At 38.2% G+C, this 25,986-nt stretch overlaps 5 protein-coding genes across 7 annotated transcripts; 2 read left to right on the forward strand and 3 right to left on the reverse strand.

The window, feature by feature from the left end:
• Nucleotides 1–60: 60 nt before the first annotated feature.
• Nucleotides 61–2,587, forward strand: LOC128387746 (uncharacterized). Its single transcript, XM_053347013.1, has 3 exons — nt 61–622; nt 794–946; nt 1,083–2,587. Exons 1-3 carry the CDS (start codon nt 211–213, stop codon nt 2,321–2,323), a joined length of 1,806 nt encoding a protein of 601 aa, XP_053202988.1. The 5' UTR covers nt 61–210; the 3' UTR covers nt 2,324–2,587.
• LOC128387749 (MFS-type transporter SLC18B1-like) lies at nt 2,485–6,784 on the reverse strand. Of its 2 annotated transcripts, none has more exons than XM_053347017.1 (12): nt 6,318–6,784; nt 6,070–6,165; nt 4,801–4,874; nt 4,589–4,736; nt 4,443–4,511; nt 4,258–4,348; nt 3,675–3,814; nt 3,410–3,603; nt 3,249–3,344; nt 3,109–3,183; nt 2,943–3,036; nt 2,485–2,878 (listed from the first exon to the last, which is right to left on the reverse strand). In XM_053347017.1, exons 1-12 carry the CDS (start codon nt 6,600–6,602, stop codon nt 2,819–2,821), a joined length of 1,422 nt encoding a protein of 473 aa, XP_053202992.1. In that variant the 5' UTR covers nt 6,603–6,784; the 3' UTR covers nt 2,485–2,818. The 2 variants fall into 2 exon arrangements, with proteins under 2 accessions (XP_053202992.1, XP_053202991.1); XM_053347016.1 differs by having other exon boundaries at nt 2,485–2,853; nt 6,318–6,779.
• A 792-nt stretch (nt 6,785–7,576) lies between these two features.
• On the reverse strand, nt 7,577–13,769 carry LOC128387680 (sericin-2-like; the record flags this gene model as incomplete). Its single annotated transcript, XM_053346923.1, has 2 exons — nt 7,577–7,632; nt 12,659–13,769. Coding segments are annotated over 2 exons (1,167 nt in total), but the record flags the coding sequence as incomplete, so codon positions are not given.
• Nucleotides 13,770–19,095: 5,326 nt separating this feature from the next.
• LOC128387681 (uncharacterized protein DDB_G0271670-like) lies at nt 19,096–21,192 on the reverse strand. The gene is made up of 2 exons (XM_053346924.1): nt 20,401–21,192; nt 19,096–19,107 (listed from the first exon to the last, which is right to left on the reverse strand). The coding sequence occupies exons 1-2, from the start codon at nt 21,190–21,192 to the stop codon at nt 19,096–19,098; spliced, it is 804 nt and encodes a 267-aa protein (XP_053202899.1).
• Nucleotides 21,193–22,689: 1,497 nt separating this feature from the next.
• Nucleotides 22,690–25,761, forward strand: LOC128387535 (phosphatidylinositol 5-phosphate 4-kinase type-2 alpha-like). Of its 2 annotated transcripts, XM_053346738.1 has the most exons (3): nt 22,690–23,253; nt 24,228–24,505; nt 24,920–25,761. In XM_053346738.1, exons 1-3 carry the CDS (start codon nt 23,248–23,250, stop codon nt 25,737–25,739), a joined length of 1,104 nt encoding a protein of 367 aa, XP_053202713.1. In that variant the 5' UTR covers nt 22,690–23,247; the 3' UTR covers nt 25,740–25,761. The 2 variants fall into 2 exon arrangements, with proteins under 2 accessions (XP_053202713.1, XP_053202712.1); XM_053346737.1 differs by lacking the exon at nt 22,690–23,253 and having other exon boundaries at nt 23,363–24,505.
• Nucleotides 25,762–25,986: the final 225 nt, after the last annotated feature.

The raw sequence follows: 25,986 nt of genomic DNA on the forward strand, positions 1-25,986 counted from the left end.
GACCAACAAGTTGATTTACTAATTGTCTTTGGTTTCATTGATTAAACAATCAATGGCCTGATTAATCGGAAACATCATTTTCTATCGGCTGATTAATTGTTGTGATTACATTGTATTTGGAAAGGTGAACTGAGAATTTTTTAATTCAGTTTCTATTTTGTCTTTTGTGAAATTAGGAAAATTCATTCTGATTACCTTTAATTGTTCACTATGGGAAAACTAAAGTTCCGTGACTATGTAGAGTTGATTAAGTTACTTCGAATCGATGTTTTCTTCCTTTTAGCAGTTTTCGGTGCTTACATGCCCTCGGTTACCGTTAATCAACTTGCTCAAGATAAATTTTGTATCAACACTTATTCGGTTAATCAATCGATTTGTATGAACCTTGAAAATTCAGGAACTGATTATGAATCGCTACGAAATAAAGTCTTAGAAAAAGGAACTACCCTGAAAATGTACACAACAATTATAACTTCACTTCCTGGATTTTTTTTCGCTCTAGTTTTGGGCTATTGGATGGACACTTATCCAGGCCACATTCGCTATCTTCTGGGAATGGTTCCATTTAGCATGGTTATACAAAATCTCATAATAATCTATCAGTGTTTCCATTTCGAAATAGGTAAGAGTTGAACGGTTATTAACCTTTCGACATTATTATTATTATCGTTATCAAACAGAAAACTTATCATTGAACTTGAAAAAGCAAAATAAAACAGTTTCTGCAATCTAATTTCAATCATGTTTTCATTTAATCTCATCAGATTAACTAAACTCATACTTTTCTCATTAGCACCAATTTCTTTGTTATATGCATACATTGCACCCGCTTTGAGTGGTAGTCTGGTGGTTATCATGACGGGCAGTTACACTTACACTACTCGTAAAACTCCGGCCAAATATCGAGCCTTGCGATTTGCAATTTTGGAACTTTTTCTATTCGTAGGTTAGTACACAATCAGATTATTTGCTGGTAGAAAAAAAACCAGAATTTTTATGATGAAAAAGTTGTTATCATGCCAAAAGATTTTTGAGTTTAATTGTTTTTGTTTTCCATTGTCTTATCATGATAATCGTTACAGCGATTCCATTGTCAACAATTGTCGGTGGAGCTGTACTTGCAATGGAACCTTGGTTCCCAAACCAACCTCGTAATTATATCGGCGTCTTCTTGGTCTCAACGATTAGTGCTACATTCGCTGGGATTTGGGTTTGTGTTTTACTTGATGATGCCGAGGGACATGATCCAGGAAATGAAAAAGTAGAAAAGGAAACTAGAGAAGATGGTGAAGAGAGTGAGGGTAAAGATGAACACGACTTGAAACGTAAAGCCAAACAATGTGATCGAGGACAAAAAACCGCACGTGAGATTTTTCTAGATATTTTCAACGTTCGCAATATATTGAGTACCTTTTATACTGCATTCAAAAGAAGAGATCACAATGGACGATTTTGTCTGCACCTTATCATGGTTTCAATGGCGGTTTGTATGATCGGTTACATGGGAGAAAACTCGATTGGTTTTCAATATTCCCAGAGAGTGTACAAGTGGAGTGCCGAATACTATTCCTACATGTCAGCGTCAATCATTTCTATTCCCGCCATTGTGACCGTAGTTACTCCCCCAATTTTGCTACATAAATTTCATCTTCATGATACAGCGATAGGTATACTTGGCAGTGTTTCTCTTGCTGCTTCCATGTTTGCTAGAGGTTTAGTTCTGAGTGCTCCAGGATTTTTCATTGGTGTTGTTTTTGGATCGTTTGTAGGACTTTTACCGATTGCAAATCGATCCATAATTTCAAGAATCATCCGTATAAATGAGATTGGACAAATTTATGCTATTCTTTCGTGTATCGAATCGGCTGGTCCTTTAATTTCTTCCGTTTTTTATTCTAAAATTTTCAATGCAACTATTGAGAACTCTCCAGGTACTGTTTACATTGCTGCTGGTTTTGTTGTCGTCTTTCCTGCCTCTGTAATGATTTGGCTATATTACACTCGAAATACTTGGGATCTTGTACTTCGTGCAGAGGCCGAGGCCAAAGCCACAAAAGAACCACAAGACTCCACTTGTCAGTCAAAATCTGAGTCTTCTGATAGTGACGATTATCACAACAAATCGACTCCAAGAGTGCAAAGCAGAGTAATTTATCAGAGCCAAGAGAATATCGTTACAGTCCATACCGATCATGTTGAAAAGAATTTCCCTGATAAAGACTCGATTAATTCGGACGAAGACGATGTTTCTAAACTCGAATCAACTTCAACTGATATTGTTCTTGGAACGGTTGAAATTGTTATTGAGAAGACTAATCAATGAAGTAATTGATTTCATGACATGAGAAACTGAGCCACTACTTAATTGTTAAACTGTTAGCAAATCTCATATTGTTTTTGGTGCAAAATTGTAAGATTTTTATCACTTTGTAAATCAGACGCTCGTCTTAATCGAGTAGTTGACACGGATTTGAAGTTAAACAATTATATCATGTGTAAAGTATTGGAAATTTAATGATAGAAATTAGTATAGAACATGTAAATTGTCAAATTCCATCGTAAAAATAAAGCTCATTTTTATATTCGATTCCTTTCGGTAAGTCACAAGCCTGTACATTTGCTGTTTTCTCGACAGTTATTAGTTAATATCTTTACCACTCAATCTTGTCTAATCACTTTGTTTATATTTCACAATCAAAGAGTAATCAATTAACTCTTTGATTGAGATTATGATTTTGGTGAATTATATCTTTAAACTCAATAACGAATTTGTTCATTGAAGTTATTCTTCTTATTCTCACCATCGAAGCTTTTACGCTCATGGAATAACATGGTGAAGATTATAATCAACAACTGATGGAATAAAAAGTGAAAAATTCTTTAGAACTTGAGATAAATCCAGAACTTCATGAGGTAACCAAAATATAATGCAATGTACTTACAATTATAATTGTCAACAAAACGATACCGAAACAAGCTTTAGGAAAGTCGAAATGTTCAACAAGATAACCTCCAATTATGGGTCCAAGGGCAGTTCTGATAATCATATACGATGAAACTTTTAGTTAAAATTCACTTTGCAAAAGTAAATTAGTTTCAATTTCTTACCCAAGGGCATAAGCAGAAACAAAAAGACTACTTATCATTGAACCAGCACCAACATCGTCTTTTAAATCAGATAAACTTGAAAGATCAAAAGAACAATTTGTTATTGATAAATTGGAACATTAGATTACCAATTATCATACTCTTTTTCCCTCATTGCTTGTGTAAAGTTGGAAACGAAACAAAAGGCCAAGCCCATTCCATAAACGATCTGAGAGAATACAACCAGTACAATACTCCTGTAGAAAAGTTTCATTCCCATTTAGAATTAGGTTAGACTTGATCTTTAAACTGTCAAACATACGGTTTAATTGGCAAAGGGTAAATAGGACCAACCAGAATGAACCCTAATATGATAAGTGAAGAACCGACGATGTTCATGAAAGTGACATCTTTATATCTCGACATGAACAGACCAACGATCCAGGTAAAAATACCATAAAATAGACCAGATAATAAGAAAATTGATCCAACTGCTGATGATCGCAGATTAGCAAACTGTTAAGATGAGACGCAAATAATAGAATGTCCCAATATATGATAACGAACTCAATGTCGAAAATTCTTACGCTTCTAATATGTGGCTCCAACATGGATTGATTGAACCCAAAGACGATGCAAAGTACAATAGTTATGAGGATCTGTAATGTTATCCTCCAATTGGATAAAACTTTGAATATTCCAGCACTTTTCTCATTTCTGGTCAATTCTGAATGAAAGATGAAAGAAAATCATCAATTAAACAAACTTAATCAAATTCAAAGTTAGAGATTCAAGATCTTGACTCATCGTGAAGGTTCATGAATATAAAGATAATTAGTAGTCTCTTTTTCTCTAATCATTAACAGTTTGAAAAGCAAGCAGGAATAGTTAATATTCAAGTTATCAATCGATGAGAGTCTTATATCAATCAAGGATGTGAAAGAAGAAAACAAAATAAAAATAATCAACAAATCAACAGAAATTTCCTTTGATTTATAATTATGTTTTTCCATCATCGTCACTTGCTATTGTTATTTTTTTCTAATAAATGTCTAATCAGATGATGAGATTTGCTTGATATTAAAATTAATGAAGAGTTTGAATGTGATTCAACAACCGTTATTGATTGAAATTCAATTGGTTAATCAGATAATCCATAATTGAACTCACTTGCTTTTCTCGGGAAGAGGACGAATAGTACTGGAAATGTAAGGGAAAGAAGAGCACCACAGACGAAAAAGGGCAAATCAAAGCCCCCAACCTAACAGAAAGAAAAAATATGTCAGAGACAAAAGATTCATTAGTCAATTATAATTAAATCAAAGATTGCTGATCGATTTGTTTTAGAACCAGACCTCATAAAGGAAACCACCAAGCAGAGGGCCAACGATCATACCAACACCATAACACATCTCAATCAAACCCTATGGAGGAAAAGAGATTGATTTAAAGTGAAAATTATCAGTACCAATGTCCAAAGTCATTTAGAGGATTAGCTTACAAATACTTGAGAGATGTGATTTGGATAATAGACCGGGATTGCGGCATAACACGTTGCTGAGACTGCTGCTAATCCTATTGATCCAAATGATCGGATTAAGGCACAAAAGGTGGTGAATAGTGTCCCATTTGGAGCCCATTTTAATGCTCTGAAAAACAGATGAAACAATTGAAACAAATTAATTGTTAAAAGAAGACTAATATTTATCTTACCCAAACAAGATTATTCCAGTTGATCCAACAAAGATACCAGTTAAAATTGTCAATCTAAATCCAAGTTTAGGTAACTGGATAGAAAAGTGTAAAAACGAATGAGAGTCAAATCATTTGTGAGCCTTGACAAATTAACAAACAACTTTTAACAATAAATGCTACTAATCAATTGATGGTACACAAATTAAGAAATTATTAGCTGATTGTGATTAGTAAAGGGAAAATTGACTAAAAATCAAATGGAAATTAGGAAACATTGTAACCACAGTAACGAATGAGAAAATGAGCATTTTTCTTTAAATTTCAATCTGTAAGTGATTTAGATATAACTACAGTTAGAATTGAATTTTCTTCCTCGTTTCTATCAATCAAATTATGATTGAGTGATATTGGTTTATGCTAATTTTTCAACGATTAATAGACGAGTGGGTTGTTGTGGTTTTCCACTTGTAACTCACTTAAATTTATTGACAATTAAGAAAAGAATGAAGTTATTATTTAAGTTGATTAGGTCATAATCATCCGATTAATATCACTTCGTTGATTATCATCACCAATATCACCATCGTCATCATCTTCCTTTCGAGTCTGGTGTTAATTTGTTTGATAAAAATCAATGACATTTACGGATAACAACATGGAGAGTCAATCAATGTGCTCACTGTGTGTTTATTATGTTATTAATTGAATTGATTCTTGTTCAAGTTGCTCATAACTAATTGATAACTAATTGATTTATTAGTAATTAATATTTAGACAAAGACAAGTACTCAGGAAAGAAAAAAACTTTTAAAGCAAATTATTGACAACAAAATAGAAATCAAGGTAAATTTAATCTGATTTTCTTTGGTAAGATAGTTAAATGTTGATTAATTTCTCGACTGATGAATCAAAATAAACACATTAATTACATTTCATTGGTACACCAAGTAATTGATAATAAGAAAAAATAGCTTGACTTACATTTAAGATTATCAAACTGCCTAATTATAATAGCCTGTCATTTATTTTATTACAATAACTATTAATATTAATATAACTGTTACTTAACTGATTTAACCTAATTGAAGAAGATACATTTGCTCTAATTAGCTAATTAAAGTTTCTTTATTAATTACTTTTCATCATCAAAGTAAAAAAGAAAAAGTTACAGAACATCAAGATACAACTCATTTCTTTTCTCTTGTTGAAATCTAATTCTATCAAAGATATGATTCCAAAAAATGAATCACTTGGAATGAAAATATATCCGATTTATGGTCAACTTACAAATTTTCCATAGACTGGACACAAGATGAAGGCAATCACTTCCTGGATGGAGAAAAGAAAACCATAGGTCGATGGAGATAGTCCTTTAGATTCAGCCTGTTGATTGGAAAGAAATCAATCAATGATGATTTATTTTATTATCACTTATCGGTTCAGTGAAACGTGCACGACAATAATTAGCCATATACTTTTTGATGAACTTTAATTAATTTTTCTACATGATACAAAGACCAAGATCATTTAATTACCTCTTTCGGAAAGAAGGGTGACAAAACACAATAAGCTGCTCCGGTTATGATGTTTATGTAAGCAAATACAGAGATGAGTAGATAATCACGACGTGACAATTTAATTGGTCCGGTTTGACTGATTGTCGACAATTGTGGTTTAACTGATTTACTCCAATTGGATGAAGAGTCATGATTATCCAGAGGAACCGTTGAAGATGATGAAATGTTGATTGTTGATGTAATTACTGTCGCAGTTTCAATTAATTGGGTTAAATTTCGCTTTTGCAACTTTTTCCCGCACATTTTCTAATAGTTTAGATCGGTTAACTTTTCTTATGGGTAAATGATACTGTTAATTATATTATTGATTGATTTTTCACTCGATTGATTAGATTTTTGGTAAAGAAATCGTAATAAGGTGTCATTAATCATGCTGATGAAAACGGACTCAAAGAATTAATCTTCTATCATCTTCTATTTATTGACATGAGAGAAGCCTTTTTTTCTCGGCTCCCATTCTCCCTCCTCATTGAGATCTTCATCTCTAGATGAACTATCTTTCAGCTATCATGATGAGTGAGGGAAAAAGGAGGAGAAAAAAATGCTGATTAATATCGTCAAGATTGTTTTCATTAATCAGTATAGTTGTGAGTATAATGACCACATGATTTAAGTATTACTATCTTGATTGTTTGCGTCACTTAATCGGTTCGCTTATTCTGCATCAATCTAATAGTATTGATCATTGAAACTTGTATTAGAGTATTGTTAAAGATTTTTCTGTTTGGAATTTTTCATCCAAAGGATTCTACCAAAGTAAATAATTGAAAAATTACATGGAAAAATATTTATGTTGAAGCTTACTAATTATAGGGATTGGATTTTATTTCTGTCAGGGCTGAACTTCGAGAACATAGTTTAATAGAGATTAGTCGTGAACTTATCTGGTTATAACGCTTTCGAAATCACTATCTTTCATCAAGTAACTCTATGAATTTCGCAAAAATGGCTTCTCTCGCCGCTTTTAGATCGGAAATGATAAAATTTTCCTTTTTTCCAATTTATGTAGAACATAGTTAGGCAAAAAAACTTCCGAATACACCGATAGACAATTGTGGGTGGGATAAATTCGTCATTTAATAGTGAATAAGTTCATGTAGATTTAGTAACCCTCGTGCAATGTCAACTAATAAAATGAACTTGATTCAATGTTCAATTTAACGCTTACAACTCCGCCCACAGTAGTTCCCGACTAAAATCCTGCATGTTTTATAGAACTACTTGAGAGCTACCCCTGCCAAAAATTCAAGAAGAATGCTTTGCTGCATACTATCTGTAAGCAATACAAGGAATGACAGTACTGTCAAGAAGTGTCAAGTGCGAATAAACAACCTGTACATTGCAAAATGACGCTAATTCCCAAATATGGAGCAGTCGAACTCCTCATACTACAATGATTTGATTTAGAAAAATCATGTATGTAAATGCATGTATATTTATGCTTGGTTAGATTTTTGTTTATTTTTTCTATCAACTCCGTAATAAGGAAAACTCACTCGTAAACTTGCGAAAATCAAACAAGTAGCGATAGTTTATAAAATCATGATTTCATATCGCAAATCAAAAATCTCATTCACAACCGAAACCTTAGATCAAAAAGATGCGTCGAGCAAAATTTGTTTTCATTTTAAATACTTTTAATGTGCCATTCTTTTCAAAGACTCTCCATTCTCAAGTTATTCCGTAAACAAATCTGTTAATTTAACGTAATCGTCTTGTATAAAATTTCCTTTCTGACCTAATGAATAGTTTTCGTGAAAATCGAGTTCGAAGTTGCAACTTCAGGTCACTTTTTGCAAGCAACAATGAGTTTCCAGACCATGAAATTATGTACTCGAACTAAGAACTCAGGTGAATATATCCTGACCCTGGAACAATTTCTTCTTCCCACCTTGGATACTTCATATCCAATAAGTTTATCAACATTATAATGGCACTTTTCACTGTTCGAACGTTAAAAAACTTTCGCGAGAGAAACGCGATTTCGGTGCTAAAGTCGCCTGTGGTGAATCCGATCTAAAATATTACAAATTTGAATCAATAAAACACGAGGTTGATTTAATTTGGAATTATTTAGGTCATTATTATCTTACTTCGCTAACTTATTCAATGCCCGAGCATGTTTGGAGGCCAAAGGTAAACACATCGATTACTAACAATTATTGTATTCTAACAACTATTGTAACAATTAATCAAAAGAAAGGATGATTGCCAAAATGGCCCACCAATCAGAATTTTTTGAAATAGGTATCAATCGAAGGTAAGACTCTAGAATAGCCCCACCCTCTGATCGCCACCAAACTTTTTCTGTATGTATTACTTTATATGAGTGTCATACTTGTGCATGGGTTTTTTGAGGAACTCATAGTTCAGAAGATACAGCTATCCAAAAGTCGATTTTTGCATAGAGGCTTATGGAGTAATAGGAAGTTTCACAGTGCCGTACAGAATGATGATAGAGCAATGTTTTTTCAGCATACATATTTGTCACTAACAGTACTATACACACAAAATAGTAGACCTCTGGGTTCAAAGTTGGATCCTCAATGAAATCGTATATAACCAATGAACCAGAAGTTGGATTCATATAATATTTAGTCACGATGATACTTAAGGTATATATACTATAATATACTAGCCAAGGTCATACGGCGAAATGCCTAATTTTATTTTTCCTGTTTGTCCAAATATTGCGCTTCTAACTCCTAATTGTTAGAAGATGGTGCTACTATGCTCTGTCATGTGACTACATTAGGGAGTTGTTTGAGGGAGCAATGAGCTCTTTTACTTATAGGCTTGCATTATTTATTTATGATCATTTGTATTCCGTCTTTCTTCCCGCCAACATCTTTTCTCTTTATCTATCTCACTCTCTATCTCGCTCTCAATCTATTAGGTCATCCGGAAAGTTTTTTACATAACCATGTTCCATTATAGATAGAGCTATAACTCCAACGGCAAATTGTTTCTCGTAGGCTAATTCCTAAGAAAACCAAATTTCATGTAAAATGACTTGTCCGTTTAATTTTGAGGTCAAAAATTGAAGGGTTTTATATGAACTTCCACATGAAAAACATCACATTTTTGGTGTTCAAAGGGATGAAATTTTTGACTTTTTTGATTTAAATTCGAATATCTCGGGGAAACTAAGGTGTAAAGTTATGTTCGATAGCTTTTCTTTCTAATTCTATGGATGAAAAAAATAAAAATTTCGAAAAGACCCGCCCTTACAAAGCTTATTTAATTTGATAATCGCGATTTTTGACCTGAAGTGGCCGCAAAATTGCACGGACTTGTTGTTCTTCATGAAATTGTGTTTTCTTAGGAATTAGCATGCGAGAAACAATTTTCCGTTGGAATTATAGCTCTATCTACATGGATAATGGAACATGGTTAGGTAACTTTCCGGATGACCTAATATATCTTGCTCTCAATCTCATTCTCAATGAATGGTTCCTGTAGCCATGCTAGGCTGGAGAGGGAGGTGTGCCGTGATGATAAGACTGCAGTGTTGTGGCGCAGCATCTCACTTAAAGCAACAACGAATTCATAGTCTCCCTCTAACGGATTAGTGTCATTAGGCTTGGAGAAGGTTATTTCACCTACTTTTGATAAAAAACCCTTTGTGGTTATGTAGAGACAGCTGAAATTTGCTCTTAGTTATATGACACGTTTTTAGTTGCTCCTGTTAAACTTTAATTTATTCAACTTTACCTGTGAATCTAAAATGAAATTTTGTCTTATTATTGTTCATCAAATCATACAGACCAAGTTGATACCAAAATGAAAGGCAAAAATCTCTCAGCTTTCTTGATTATTATTTTTGGGCCGTAAGCCATACACTATACTGACATAAATTTTCGGTTTACTACATTTCTTATTCATACAATTCACTATGATCACCCTTTAGTGCTTTCTAATTGCTTAACATCGATTATTAATAAAATTAATAAAAATTTTTCCTTTTCTCTAATACTTCATCTGAAACCGGCCGATGAGGAAAAATTGGATTCGCGACCTAATGATTAGTACTCATTTGTTACGGACCGTTTTAGCAAGCCTCCGAGGAATTTGTCCAATTTTTTCTTGACAAAAAAAAACACAAATTTTGTTACTTTATTATAAATATTAATAATCTATTGTTATTACTTTCCTTTGAATTTTATTCTCCTTTAAATTTAAGCCTTCTGAGGCTTGCCGTAATGGCTATTCATTCCTTTATCAACTTACCTGTAAAAAAACAGATAGAACATATTGAAAATTGTTATAAACACATAATGTCTGCACCTTGTTTTCATACAATGTAAAAATTAAAATAAATGATTCTCTTAATACATTCAATCCCTGCAATTTAGAATGAAAATAAAAACTTGGCTAATTGACTTTAGAGCTAATTGCATTATCAGTACCAAACTAGGAGATTTGTGTGCGAGGTAATTATGAATATAAATATTTTTATGCTTAGATTTTATTTATTTTCTGTCTTATTTATAACCATAATGCTATAAAACTCACTAGTAAATTTCTATGCAACATACAATTCAAAGAAATTCAACAGTATAATCTCATAATTTCCGCGAAGTCTCGCAATCAACTGATGAACAAAGAATATGAAAGTTCTGATCTTAAAGAATACAGTAACAATTATTTATTATTGAGATGCTTTGATTGAAACACTAGTACAGACAACATTGCAGCTTATGTTAGGCGTAGCAGTAACAACTTTGACCCTTTGAGTTAACAAAGGATGACAAATAAGAACGGTCGAACATGATAGCTCCAGAGTCATTTGCGTTTCCTGATGATGATGATGATGAAGCATTGTTTCCTTTGCCTGATGAACCGTTATCTGAACCATTTCCTGAACCTGATGAACCTGAGCCAGCAGCAGCAGCAGATGAAGCAGCAGCAGATGATGATGAACCAGCTGATGATCCTGTTCCTGATGATCCTGATGATGATTGACCGTTGTTAGATGCTCCTGATCCATTGTTTTGTCCTTTACCAGTAGATGATCCTGAAGAACCAGCAGCAGCAGCGGCAGCGGCAGAAGCAGCGGCAGCTGAAGCAGCAGCAGCATTAGCAGCGGTAGCAGCAGCAGAGTCATTTGCGTTTCCTGATGATGTTGATGATGATGATGAAGCATTGTTTCCTTTGCCTGATGAACCGTTATCTGAACCATTTCCTGAACCTGATGAACCTGAGCCAGCAGCAGCAGCAGATGAAGCAGCAGCAGCAGATGATGATGAACCAGCTGATGATCCTGTTCCTGATGATCCTGATGATGATTGACCGTTGTTAGATGCTCCTGATCCATTGTTTTGTCCTTTACCAGTAGATGATCCTGAAGAACCAGCAGCAGCGGCAGCGGCAGAAGCAGCGGCAGCTGAAGCAGCAGCAGCATTAGCAGCAGTAGCAGCAGCAGAGTCATTGCGTTTCCTGATGATGTTGATGATGATGATGAAGCATTGTTTCCTTTGCCTGATGACCGTTATCTGAACCATTTCCTGACCCTGATGAACCTGAGCCAGCAGCAGCAGCAGATGAAGCAGCAGCAGCAGATGATGATGATGAACCAGCTGATGATCCTGTTCCTGATGATCCTGATGATGTTGACCGTTGTTAGATGCTCCTGATCCATTGTTTTGTCCTTTACCAGTAGATGATCCTGAAGAACCAGCAGCAGCGGCAGCGGCAGAAGCAGCGGCAGCTGAAGCAGCAGCAGCATGGCAGCGGTAGCAGCAGCAGAGTCACGTTTCCTGATGTTGTTGATGATGATGATGAAGCATTGTTTCCTTTGCCTGATGAACCGTTATCTGAACCATTTCCTGAACCTGATGAACCTGAGCCAGCAGCAGCAGCAGATGAAGCAGCAGCAGCAGATGATGATGAACCAGCTGATGATCCTGTTCCTGATGATCCTGATGATGATTGACCGTTGTTAGATGCTCCTGATCCATTGTTTTGTCCTTTACCAGTAGATGATCCTGAAGAACCAGCAGCAGCGGCAGCGGCAGAAGCAGCGGCAGCTGAAGCAGCAGCAGCATTAGCAGCAGTAGCAGCAGCAGAGTCATTTGCGTTGCCTGATGATGTTGATGATGATGATGAAGCATTGTTTCCTTTGCCTGATGAACCGTTATCTGAACCATTTCCTGAACCTGATGAACCTGAGCCAGCAGCAGCAGCAGATGAAGCAGCAGCAGATGATGATGATGAACCAGCTGATGATCCTGTTCCTGATGATCCTGATGATGATTGAGTTTTGTTAGATGCTCCTGATCCATTGTTTTGTCCTTTACCAGTAGATGATCCTGAAGAACCAGCAGCAGCATTAGCAGCAGCAGCATTAGCAGCGGTAGCAGCAGCAGAGTCATTTGCGTTTCCTGATGATGTTGATGATGATGATGAAGCATTGTTTCCTTTGCCTGATGAACCGTTATCTGAACCATTTCCTGAACCTGATGAACCTGAGCCAGCAGCAGCAGCAGATGAAGCAGCAGCAGCAGATGATGATGATGAACCAGCTGATGATCCTGTTCCTGATGATCCTGATGATGATTGACCGTTGTTAGATGCTCCTGATCCATTGTTTTGTCCTTTACCAGTAGATGATCCTGAAGAACCAGCAGCAGCAGCGGCAGCGGTAGCAGCAGCAGAGTCATTTGCGTTTCCTGATGATGTTGATGATGATGATGAAGCATTGTTTCCTTTGCCTGATGAACCGTTATCTGAACCATTTCCTGAACCTGATGAACCTGAGCCAGCAGCAGCAGCAGATGAAGCAGCAGCAGCAGATGATGATGATGAACCAGCTGATGATCCTGTTCCTGATGATCCTGATGATGATTGACCGTTGTTAGATGCTCCTGATCCATTGTTTTGTCCTTTACCAGTAGATGATCCTGAAGAACCAGCAGCAGCAGCGGCAGCGGCAGAAGCAGCGGCAGCTGAAGCAGCAGCAGCATTAGCAGCGGTAGCAGCAGCAGAGTCATTTGCGTTTCCTGATGATGTTGATGATGATGATGAAGCATTGTTTCCTTTGCCTGATGAACCGTTATCTGAACCATTTCCTGAACCTGATGAACCTGAGCCAGCAGCAGCAGCAGATGAAGCAGCAGCAGCAGATGATGATGATGAACCAGCTGATGATCCTGTTCCTGATGATCCTGATGATGATTGACCGTTGTTAGATGCTCCTGATCCATTGTTTTGTCCTTTACCAGTAGATGATCCTGAAGAACCAGCAGCAGCAGCGGCAGCGGCAGCTGAAGCAGCAGCAGCATTAGCAGCGGTAGCAGCAGCAGAGTCATTTGCGTTTCCTGATGATGTTGATGATGATGATGAAGCATTGTTTCCTTTGCCTGATGAACCGTTATCTGAACCATTTCCTGAACCTGATGAACCTGAGCAGCAGCATGAAGCAGCAGCAGCAGATGATGATGATGAACCAGCTGATGATCCTGTTCCTGATGATCCTGATGATGATTGACCGTTGTTAGATGCTCCTGATTCATTGTTTTGTCCTTTACCAGTAGATGATCCTGAAGAACCAGCAGCAGCAGCAGCGGCAGAAGCAGCGGCTGACAACAGCAGTTAGCAGCGGTAGCAGCAGCAGAGTCATTGCGTTTCCTGATGATGTTGATGATGATGATGAAGCATTGTTTTCTTTGCCTGATGAACCGTTATCTGAACCATTTCCTGAACCTGATGAACCTGAGCCAGCAGCAGCAGCAGATGATGATGATGAACCAGCTGATGATCCTGTTCCTGATGATCCTGATGATGATTGACCGTTGTTAGATGCTCCTGATCTATTGTTTTGTCCTTTACCAGTAGATGATCCTGAAGAACCAGCAGGCAGCAGCGGCAGCAAGCAGCGGCAGCTGAAGCAGCAGCAGCATTAGCAGCGGTAGCAGCAGCAGAGTCATTTGCGTTTCCTGATGATGTTGATGATGATGATGAAGCATTGTTTCCTTTGCCTGATGAACCGTTATCTGAACCATTTCCTGAACCTGATGAACCTGAGCCAGCAGCAGCAGCAGATGATGATGATGAACCAGCTGATGATCCTGTTCCTGATGATCCTGATGATGATTGACCGTTGTTAGATGCTCCTGATCCATTGTTTTGTCCTTTACCAGTAGATGATCCTGAAGAACCAGCAGCAGCAGCGGCAGCGGCAGAAGCAGCGGCAGCTGAAGCAGCAGAGTCATTTGCGTTTCCTGATGATGTTGATGATGATGATGAAGCATTGTTTTCTTTGCCTGATGAACCGTTATCTGAACCATTTCCTGAACCTGATGAACCTGAGCCAGCAGCAGCAGATGATGATGATGAACCAGCTGATGATCCTGTTCCTGATCCTGATGATGATTGACCGTTGTTAGATGCTCCTGATCCATTGTTTCCTTTACCAGTAGATGATCCTGAAGAACCAGCAGCAGCAGAAGCAGCAGCTGAAGCAGCAACAGCATAGCAGCAGCAGTCATTTGCGTTTCCTGATGATGTTGATGATGATGATGCATTGTTTTCTTTGCCTGATGAACCGTTATCTGAACCATTTCCTGAACCTGATGAACCTGAGCCAGCAGCAGCAGATGATGATGATGAACCAGCTGATCCTGTTCCTGATGATCCTGATGATGATTGACCGTTAGATGCTCCTGATCCATTGTTTTGTCCTTTTAGATGATCCTGAAGAACCAGCAGCAGCAGCGGCAGCGGCAGCGGCTGAAGCAGCAGCAGCATTAGCAGTAGCAGCAGCAGAGTCATTTGCGTTTCCTGATGATGTTGATGATGATGATGAAGCATTGTTTTCTTTGCCTGATGAACCGTTATCTGAACCATTTCCTGAACCTGATGAACCTGAGCCAGCAGCAGCAGCAGATGATGATGATGAACCAGCTGATGATCCTGTTCCTGATGATCCTGATGATGATTGACCGTTGTTAGATGCTCCTGATCCATTGTTTTGTCCTTTACCAGTAGATGATCCTGAAGAACCAGCAGCAGCAGCGGCAGGAAGCAGCGGCAGCTGACAGCAGCAGCATTAGCAGTAGCAGCAGCAGAGTCATTTGCGTTTCCTGATGATGTTGATGATGATGATGAAGCATTGTTTCCTTTGCCTGATGAACCGTTATCTGAACCATTTCCTGAACCTGATGAACCTGAGCCAGCAGCAGATGAAGCAGCAGCAGCAGATGATGATGATGAACCAGCTGATGATCCTGTTCCTGATGATCCTGATGATGATTGACCGTTGTTAGATGCTCCTGATCCATTGTTTTGTCCTTTACCAGTAGATGATCCTGAAGAACCAGCAGCAGCAGCGGCAGCGGCAGAAGCAGCGGCAGCTGAAGCAGCAGCAGCATTAGCAGCGGTAGCAGCAGTCATTTGCGTTTCCTGATGATGTTGATGATGATGATGAAGCATTGTTTCCTTTGCCTGATGAACCGTTATCTGAACCCTTTCCTGAACCTGATGAACCTGAGCCAGCAGCAGCAGCAGATGAAGCAGCAGCAGATGATGATGATGAACCAGCTGATGATCCTGTTCCTGATGATCCTGATGATGATTGACCGTTGTTAGATGCTCCTGATCCATTGTTTTGTCCTTTACCAGTAGATGATCCTGAAGAACCAGCAGCAGCAGCGGCAGCGCAGAAGCAGCGGCAGCTGAAGCAGCAGCAGCATTAGGTAGCAGCAGCAGAGTCATTTGCGTTTCCTGATGATGTTGATGATGATGATGAAGCATTGTCTTTGCCTGATGAACCGTTATCTGAACCATTTCCTGAACCTGATGAACCTGAGCCAGCAGCGGCAGATGATGATGAACCAGCTGATGATCCTGTTCCTGATGATCCTGATGATGATTGACCGTTGTTAGATGCTCCTGATCCATTGTTTTGTCCTTTACCAGTAGATGATCCTGAAGAACCAGCAGCAGCGGCGGCAGAAGCAGCGGCAGCTGAAGCAGCAGCAGCATTAGCAGCGGTAGCAGCAGAGTCATTTGCGTTTCCTGATGATGTTGATGATGATGATGAAGCATTGTTTTCTTTGCCTGATGAACCGTTATCTGAACCATTTCCTGAACCTGATGAACCTGAGCCAGCAGCAGCAGATGATGATGATGACCAGCTGATGATCCTGTTCCTGATGATCCTGATGATGATTGACCGTTGTTAGATGCTCCTGATCCATTGTTTTGTCCTTTACCAGTAGATGATCCTGAAGAACCAGCAGCAGCAGCGGCGGCAGAAGCAGCAGCTGGCAGCAGCAGCATTAGCGGTAGCAGCAGCAGAGTCATTTGCGTTTCCTGATGATGTTGATGATGATGATGAAGCATTGTTTTCTTTGCCTGATGAACCGTTATCTGAACCATTTCCTGAACCTGATGAACCTGAGCCAGCAGCAGATGATGATGATGAACCAGCTGATGATCCTGTTCGATGATCCTGATGATGATTGACCGTTGTTAGATGCTCCTGATCCATTGTTTTGTCCTTTACCAGTAGATGATCCTGAAGAACCAGCAGCAGCGGCGGCAGAAGCGGCAGCTGAAGCAGCAGCAGCATTAGCAGCGGTAGCAGCAGCAGAGTCATTTGCGTTTCCTGATGATGTTGATGATGATGATGAAGCATTGTTTCCTTTGCCTGATGAACCGTTATCTGAACCCTTTCCTGAACCTGATGAACCTGAGCCAGCAGCAGCAGCAGATGAAGCAGCAGCAGCAGATGATGATGATGAACCAGCTGATGATCCTGTTCCTGATGATCCTGATGATGATTGACCGTTGTTAGATGCTCCTGATCCATTGTTTTGTCCTTTACCAGTAGATGATCCTGAAGAACCAGCAGCAGCAGCGGCGGCGAGCAGCGGCAGCTGAAGCAGCAGCAGCATTAGCAGCGGCAGCAGCAGAGTCATTGCGTTTCCTGATGATGTTGATGATGATGAAGCATTGTTTCCTTTGCCTGATGAACCGTTATCTGAACCATTTCCTGAACCTGATGAACCTGAGCCAGCAGCAGCAGCAGATGATGATGATGAACCAGCTGATGATCCTGTTCCTGATGATCCTGATGATGATTGACCGTTGTTAGATGCTCCTGATCCATTGTTTTGTCCTTTACCAGTAGATGATCCTGAAGAACCAGCAGCAGCAGCGGCAGCAGGCAGCAGCAGCTGAAGCAACAGCATTAGCAGCGGTAGCAGCAGCAGAGTCATTTGCGTTTCCTGATGATGTTGATGATGATGATGAAGCATTGTTTCCTTTGCCTGATGAACCGTTATCTGAACCATTTCCTGAACCTGATGAACCTGAGCCAGCAGCAGCAGCAGATGATGATGAACCAGCTGATGATCCTGTTCCTGATGATCCTGATGATGATTGACCGTTGTTAGATGCTCCTGATCCATTGTTTTGTCCTTTACCAGTAGATGATCCTGAAGAACCAGCAGCAGCGGCAGCGGCAGAAGCAGCGGCAGCTGGCAGCAGCAGCATTAGCAGCGGTAGCAGCAGAGTCATTTGCGTTTCCTGATGATGATGATGATGAGCATTGTTTTCTTTGCCTGATGAACCGTTATCTGAACCATTTCCTGAACCTGATGAACCTGAGCCAGCAGCAGCAGATGATGATGATGAACCAGCTGATGATCCTGTTCCTGATGATCCTGATGATGATTGACCGTTGTTAGATGCTCCTGATCCATTGTTTTGTCCTTTAGTAGATGATCCTGAAGAACCAGCAGCAGCGGCGGCAGAAGCGGCAGCTGAAGCAGCAGCAGCATTAGCAGCGGTAGCAGCAGCAGAGTCATTGCGTTTCCTGATGATGTTGATGATGATGATGAAGCATTGTTTCCTTTGCCTGATGAACCGTTATCTGAACCATTTCCTGAACCTGATGAACCTGAGCCAGCAGCAGCGGCAGATGATGATGATGAACCAGCTGATGATCCTGATGATCCTGATGATGATTGACCGTTGTTAGATGCTCCTGATCCATTGTTTTGTCTTTACCAGTAGATGATCCTGAAGAACCAGCAGCAGCAGCAGCGGCGGCAGAAGCAGCAGCTGAAGCAGCAGCAGCATGGCAGCGGTAGCAGCAGCAGAGTCATTTGCGTTTCCTGATGATGTTGATGATGATGATGAAGCATTGTTTTCTTTGCCTGATGAACCGTTATCTGAACCATTTCCTGAACCTGATGAACCTGAGCCAGCAGCAGCAGATGATGATGATGAACCAGCTGATGATCCTGTTCCTGATGATCCTGATGATGATTGACCGTTGTTAGATGCTCCTGATCCATTGTTTTGTCCTTTACCAGTAGATGATCCTGAAGAACCAGCAGCAGCAGCGGCAGCGGCAGAAGCAGCGGCAGCTGAAGCAGCAGCAGCATTAGCAGCGGTAGCAGCAGCAGAGTCATTTGCGTTTCCTGATGATGTTGATGATGATGATGAAGCATTGTTTCCTTTGCCTGATGAACCGTTATCTGAACCTTTTCTGAACCTGATGAACCTGAGCCAGCAGCAGCAGCAGATGAAGCAGCAGCAGCAGATGATGATGAACCAGCTGATGATCCTGTTCCTGATGATCCTGATGATGATTGACCGTTGTTAGATGCTCCTGATCCATTGTTTTGTCCTTTACCAGTAGATGATCCTGAAGAACCAGCAGCAGCAGCGGCGGCAGAAGCAGCGGCAGCTGAAGCAGCAGCAGCATGTAGCGGCAGCAGCAGAGTCATTGCGTTTCCTGATGATGTTGATGATGATGATGAAGCATTGTTTTCTTTGCCTGATGAACCGTTATCTGAACCATTTCCTGAACCTGATGAACCTGAGCCAGCAGCAGCAGCAGATGATGATGATGAACCAGCTGATGATCCTGTTCCTGATGATCCTGATGATGATTGACCGTTGTTAGATGCTCCTGATCCATTGTTTTGTCCTTTACCAGTAGATGATCCTGAAGAACCAGCAGCAGCAGCGGCAGCGGCAGAAGCAGCGGCAGCTGAAGCAGCAGCAGCATTAGCAGCGGTAGCAGCAGCAGAGTCATTTGCGTTTCCTGATGATGTTGATGATGATGATGAAGCATTGTTTCCTTTGCCTGATGAACCATTATCTGAACCCTTTCCTGAACCTGATGAACCTGAGCCAGCAGCAGCAGCAGATGAAGCAGCAGCAGCAGATGATGATGATGAACCAGCTGATGATCCTGTTCCTGATGATCCTGATGATGATTGACCGTTGTTAGATGCTCCTGATCCATTGTTTTGTCCTTTACCAGTAGATGATCCTGAAGAACCAGCAGCAGCAGCGGCAGCGGCAGAAGCAGCGGCAGCTGAAGCAGCAGCAGCATTAGCAGCGGTAGCAGCAGCAGAGTCATTTGCGTTTCCTGATGATGTTGATGATGATGATGAAGCATTGTTTTCTTTGCCTGATGAACCGTTATCTGAACCATTTCCTGAACCTGATGAACCTGAGCCAGCAGCAGCAGCAGATGATGATGATGAACCAGCTGATGATCCTGTTCCTGATGATCCTGATGATGATTGACCGTTGTTAGATGCTCCTGATCCATTGTTTTGTCCTTTACCAGTAGATGATCCTGAAGAACCAGCAGCAGCAGCGGCAGCGAGCAGCAGCAGCTGAAGCAGCAGCAGCATTAGCAGCGGTAGCAGCAGCAGAGTCATTGCGTTTCCTGATGATGTTGATGATGATGAAGCATTGTTTCCTTTGCCTGATGAACCGTTATCTGAACCATTTCCTGAACCTGATGAACCTGAGCCAGCAGCAGCAGAGATGATGATGATGAACCAGCTGATGATCCTGTTCCTGATGATCCTGATGATGATTGACCGTTGTTAGATGCTCCAGATTCATTGTTTTGTCCTTTACCAGCAGATGATGCTGAAGAACCAGCAGCAGCAGCGGCAGCGGCAGAAGCAGCGGCAGCTGAAGCAGCAGCAGCATTAGCAGCGGTAGCAGCAGCAGAGTCATTTGCGTTTCCTGATGATGTTGATGATGATGATTGACCCTTGTTTACTTCGCCTGATGAACCGTTATCTGAACCTGATGAGCCAGTAGCAGCATTAGATGAAGCAGCCGCCGTTGATCCTGATTTCGCTGATTCCGATGATGATTGTCCATTGTTAGATGGTCTTGATCCATTGTTTCGTCCTCTACCAGCAGATGATGCTGAAGAAGCAGCGGCAGAAGCAGCGTTATTTGTCCATGATGATGAAGCATCCTCTCCGTCACTCGATGAGCCATTATGTGAACCTGATGAACTTGAGTCAGTAGCAGTAGCAGATGAACTAGTTGATGTTGGTCCTGTTGATTTTGCGGTTTGTCCTTTTGATGAACTAGTCGATGATGTTGATGTATTTGTGTTCGTTGATTTTTGTCTATTCTTTTGTTTTTCAGATGATTGCGAGTCACTTTCAGCATCAGATGAGGCCTTTGCTTGTGAAGTAGTGTCTTCACTTGTTCGAGCGGAGTCGGCAGATTCAACTTCGTCATTTGATGTTTCGGAATCAGCTTCAGTAGATGAAGATGATGATGATTTTTCATCGTCTTCTGATTCTACGGTTTGTCTTTCGTTAGATGGTTCCCAATCGTTCACGTCAGAGTTATCGTCATCCTCAGGTTTGTTGTCTTGGTTGGGTTTAGTGAATCCCATTCCATGTAGGTTTTGCATTAGTTTATCAGCATCCATTGTCATTGCCATGTCCATTCGTCCAGGATCCATTGGTGCAGGTAAAGCGTGCACTTCGGCATACTGAGTTGTTGATATTGCAACACAAATTAATGTAAAAAAACCAAAAATACGATTCATTTTGTTTTTTTTCTGATGAACTTGTTGATTAGAGATGAGAAGATGATTATGATTTATTTTCTTGCTTTCTCGAGTTTTTATACTCTTTTTATGTCAAATCTGAACAAATAAAAGTCTTTATCGAACTGCTATTTAATATTCTGATAATTACCTGCTGCTCTGTCAGTCAATTCTTTATCAGGAAAGAGGGTAGTTCGGAATAATAGTAAGTTTAATGTATTATTTAATCAACGGTTCGGTACCTAATTTCTAACGAATCGCATCAAACATAAAGGGAAAAGCTTCCATGATCTTTCGACAAATATTTCCTCAGATGGAATAAGTCATAAGATCATCTGGTGATGTTTGTTATTTATTAAGGTACGAGTTAAAGCGCAGTTAAATCTTACTAATTTTCAATCCAAGTGCTAAGTTTATAATAGAAATAAATTGAAAGATTGAAATAAAATGCCAGAAATTATTAAGAATCTATTGCGGCTCTAGTTCAATTTGCAAACAAACCAAATGAGCAAACTAAAATTATCAAACGGTGGATTTTTCCAAACTAATAGTGTGAATCTACATGAACTTATTAACTATTATTATTATAAATAATAATTTATTATTAATGAACAAACTTTACCTCATCAGCATGTTCTACATTTAAAAGAAAAATTTTAACATTTCCGATTTAAAAGTAAAGAGAAAAACCATTTTCGCAAAATTGTTAGAGCTACTTGGTGATAGATTGTGATTTCGACGAGTTTGACCAGAAACGAATAGAAAAATTCTAATTACGAAAAAATTTGGATTACCAAATACAAATGTATAAGTTGGATAACAATAATCTATTTTGATACTACACTAATACTCACATTTTCGCGGTCAATTGATATGAAAATAAAAGAATATTATTAAATCTGATTCGATTATCAGAATCTTATTACTTAAGCAATGATTTAAAGGAAATGTGAAAAATAATTATCAAAAAAGTGATGAAAAACGAATACCCAATTCATGGGGATGAAATTTTAAGAGCAATAAGCTACTAATCTTTGGACAAAATTAACTTCCTCAGAATTATTAGTTTCCTCAATTAGAATCAGCCATATGCTTGTCTAATATATTTCATCATTGGAAGTTAGTAAATCGTTTTCTATCAAATAAATAGTCAAATTGTATACAAGGAATATGCGAACATATCACAAGCAGTCGACGATTAGCTCAATTCTAACCACTGGACTATCATTGAAACTCTCATGAAGTTGATTTGATTTCGAAAGAGTATCAAGTTTCATGAGCGCCATCTAAGATTGCACCTTTGAACCAAAAGCTTTAGAATTTAAAAAAGTAATGTTTTTATTTTCTCTCGTTTTTTTCTCAATTAGTTTATGAAACTAACGATTAATTAACATTCCAATTTTAAATACATAATTGAAATATTGTTACAGTTTAGTTTTAAATCATAAGTGTTGAATGATTATTCCGATTACTGATCGATTATTATCCTTACACGTGTAACTACATATAATTGACAAGATTTACCCTCTTTGTTTATCTATGCAAATCTATAATCTAAATTGAGTTAACTTAAATTGTTTATTTTTCTGTTTTTTGTTTATTTAATTTTATATATTTTCTTTTAATTGTTAATTGTTTAAAATGCTTAGCAGAGGTTTTACCTTGTTTTCTGTTGTTCTGTGTAATCAGTCATTTTGTTTTTCCATGATATGATTGGCATGCGTTGAAACTTCATAAAGGTTGAAAGAGAAACGAAGCCAAGGAATAGATTAATTGTTTACATAACCATTTTGATCACCTTTTTGTTTCTCTCTCTCTCTCTCTTTGTTTGTGTTTTTGGTTCTCTATCATCATTAAATAATTGTTCTGTTAATCAATTGATTTAAAAAGATTGATCATCATCATCAATATCATTATCAGCATATCTAAGATATTGAATTACCAATAATAAGAGCGAGAAACAAAACAAAAAAAAAAGAAAGACCAACAATCAAATTAATCTCTTTTTTTTTATTCTCTCTCTTGGTTTTGTTTTGAGACTCTTCACAATATTAAATGATGGTAAGTTTTTGCTTTTCTTACTAAACTTGATTCACTTGATTGTCTCAGTCAATTGTCAACAATTTTACCATATTTAGTCATTGTTTTTCTCATCGTATCAAAAAGTGGATATTGATAAGAGATTAGTACTAAACAATAATGTTAGATTATCCTCACCAATTAATTAGATTCATTTCTCTCAGTCTACCAACAATTTTGTCCATTTTATTTTTAGGTGTAAATCATTTATCATCTGATTTGCAATGATGGTGAGGTCGATCTTGATGGCATCATTTTAGGTTCATTCGGGTGTTAATAAATGATATGCTCTTTTTTTAATAATTAGTTTTGTTTTTAGAGAATATTTTTGCTAATTAGTCAAGAAAAAAAACGTAAAGCAAGACCCAAAAAATCAATGAAATTTATTGTCACATCGAAAAGTGAATTATCATTTCAATAGATGGCGTAGTTTCTATTTACATTTTCGCTTCAATGTTTTCAAGATTTTTTTTCATAAATTGTTCATTTTTTTGGTTATATTTTTGTTCAATTGTCATGAGCTTGTGAATTTAATTCATTTACTGTGATTGTTTATTCCTTTACTGTTTCCTGGTTGTGTTAACCATTATTTAGTCATTGTCATCAACAAATTGTTTAGTCTTCATTTTCTTTTATCAAACAACAATCAGTATATTCCAACAGATAATTAGCTTGTTTTGGGTTATACTCTTTTTTTTTTTTTCTCTCTCTCTCTCTCCATCTTTCTCTCTCTAGAATCTGAATTTTTGATCATCATCATCATCATACTCTATTTGTTTTTGTTCATCTTTTTCTGCTCTTGACAAGAACTCATTTTTTGTCTATTCTTTCAACTTTATCCTCATATCTTTTATAACTTTGTCTCTCTTTTTTTTCTCTCTCTCTCCTGTTATTGTTTCTGTTTTTATTGAAAAAAAAACTCTGGTTATTTTACCTTTGCAATCATGTCCTACAAGGGGAGCTCCAAGCTGAAGAAAAAACATCTTAAGGTGAAACACCAGAAAGCCAAAGTTTTCAGAGCTTCTGAACCTCTTCTCTCGGTTTTCATGTGGGGTATTAACCATACAATTAATGAATTAACTCATGTTAATATTCCTGTTATGCTGATGCCCGATGATTTCAAAGCATACACCAAGATACGAGTTGATAATCATCTTTACAACAAAGAAAACATGCCGTCTCACTTCAAATTCAAAGAATATTGTCCCTTGGTGTTCAGAAACCTACGAGAAAGGTTTGTTCATTTAAAGTCTAAATTATTCTTTTTTCCAAGTAAAACAATTAATCAACGCGAAAGAAGTAAAAAAAATATAAACACAAGGTGAAAGAGAATAACAATCGGTTGCAATTATTTGATTGATAGGTGAGGTAGTAAATTCTGATGTGTTTTGTTTTTCGCTATTTTTGGTTCCATTGCCTGTAAACAACAATCTGATTGATTCTATTCTGTTGATTATTTCTTTACCTTTTTCTACCATGAAAATTGTCTGGAACATGGGAAATGATAGAATGAAGTAAAGTGAGGCAGAGAGATAGAGAGAGAGGAAGAGATATATAGAGTTGCATCCATTTTATCTAATCTACATAATTAATTTATTTCTTTCTCTTTTTGTTCTTTTCTTCTTTTTCTATCTGTTTATCCTTGAAGGTTTTGCTTAAGTGACTCGGAGTATCTCAGAAGTTTGACTAAATGTCAACCTGATCCGTTCGGTGAATCTTCTGGTCGATCTGGTGCAAGATTTTATGGATCTTACGATAATTTTCTTCTCCTCAAAACCCTCTCTTCGGAAGAGGTTGAACAAATGCACTCATTTCTCAAATCGTACCATCCCTATGTGGTTGAAAGACATGGTAAAACTCTGTTACCCCAATATCTTGGAATGTACAGGATAACGGTTGAAGCGACGGAAACTTATATTGTTGTGATGAGAAATATACTTTCAGCACCAATACCAATTCACAAGAAGTATGACTTAAAGGGATCAACAGTTGACAGAGAAGCAAGTGAAAAGGAGAGAGAGAAACCATTACCCACCCTGAAGGATAATGATTTTGTTAAAGATGCGATCAACCTTAATCTACCTTCACAGGCGAAACAAAATTTCCTCACCATGTTAGAGGCTGATACCAAATTTCTTTCCGGTATGAACCTTATGGACTATTCATTGTGTCTAGGAATCCATGATTGTGACAAATATGAACAAGAATTGGTTGAATATGCAGCCTCTGGTAATGCATGTAGTGAGGAAGATGATGGTGAATCTAGTGGAGGTAATCCAGGTTCTCTACCTCCGATTGCTGGTTCACCCTCTGCTTCTGGAACCGGAGATTTACCCATGGTACCAACACCCCCTGACTCACCCAGACTTCAGCACAAAAGCTCCAATGCAAGTGAAAACGAGTTATCCAACAAAGGTCCAATCGATCCTAAACGAGATATCTATGCTATCGAGAGCAGCCCAGGTTAGTTGATTTTCCATGCATTCATAGTATATTCCTGATTTAATGCTGAATAAATAAATTGTTTTTCATCTTCCTTTTCTTTGCATAATATATATGCTTTAGTATATTAGTATGTATAAAAAATAGCAAAGAGTAAATAATGGTTATCAAAATAAATCCATTATTAGCCTGACATTTACCCTTCACACAATTGAATTGCATGAATGCTGAATACACATAATAGTTTATTGATGTTCAATCATTTACTTTTCT

The sequence above is a fragment of the Panonychus citri genome, unplaced genomic scaffold (assembly GCF_014898815.1).
Source record: "Panonychus citri isolate SS breed McGregor unplaced genomic scaffold, ASM1489881v1 Contig00092, whole genome shotgun sequence".
NCBI classification, from domain to species: domain Eukaryota; kingdom Metazoa; phylum Arthropoda; class Arachnida; order Trombidiformes; family Tetranychidae; genus Panonychus; species Panonychus citri.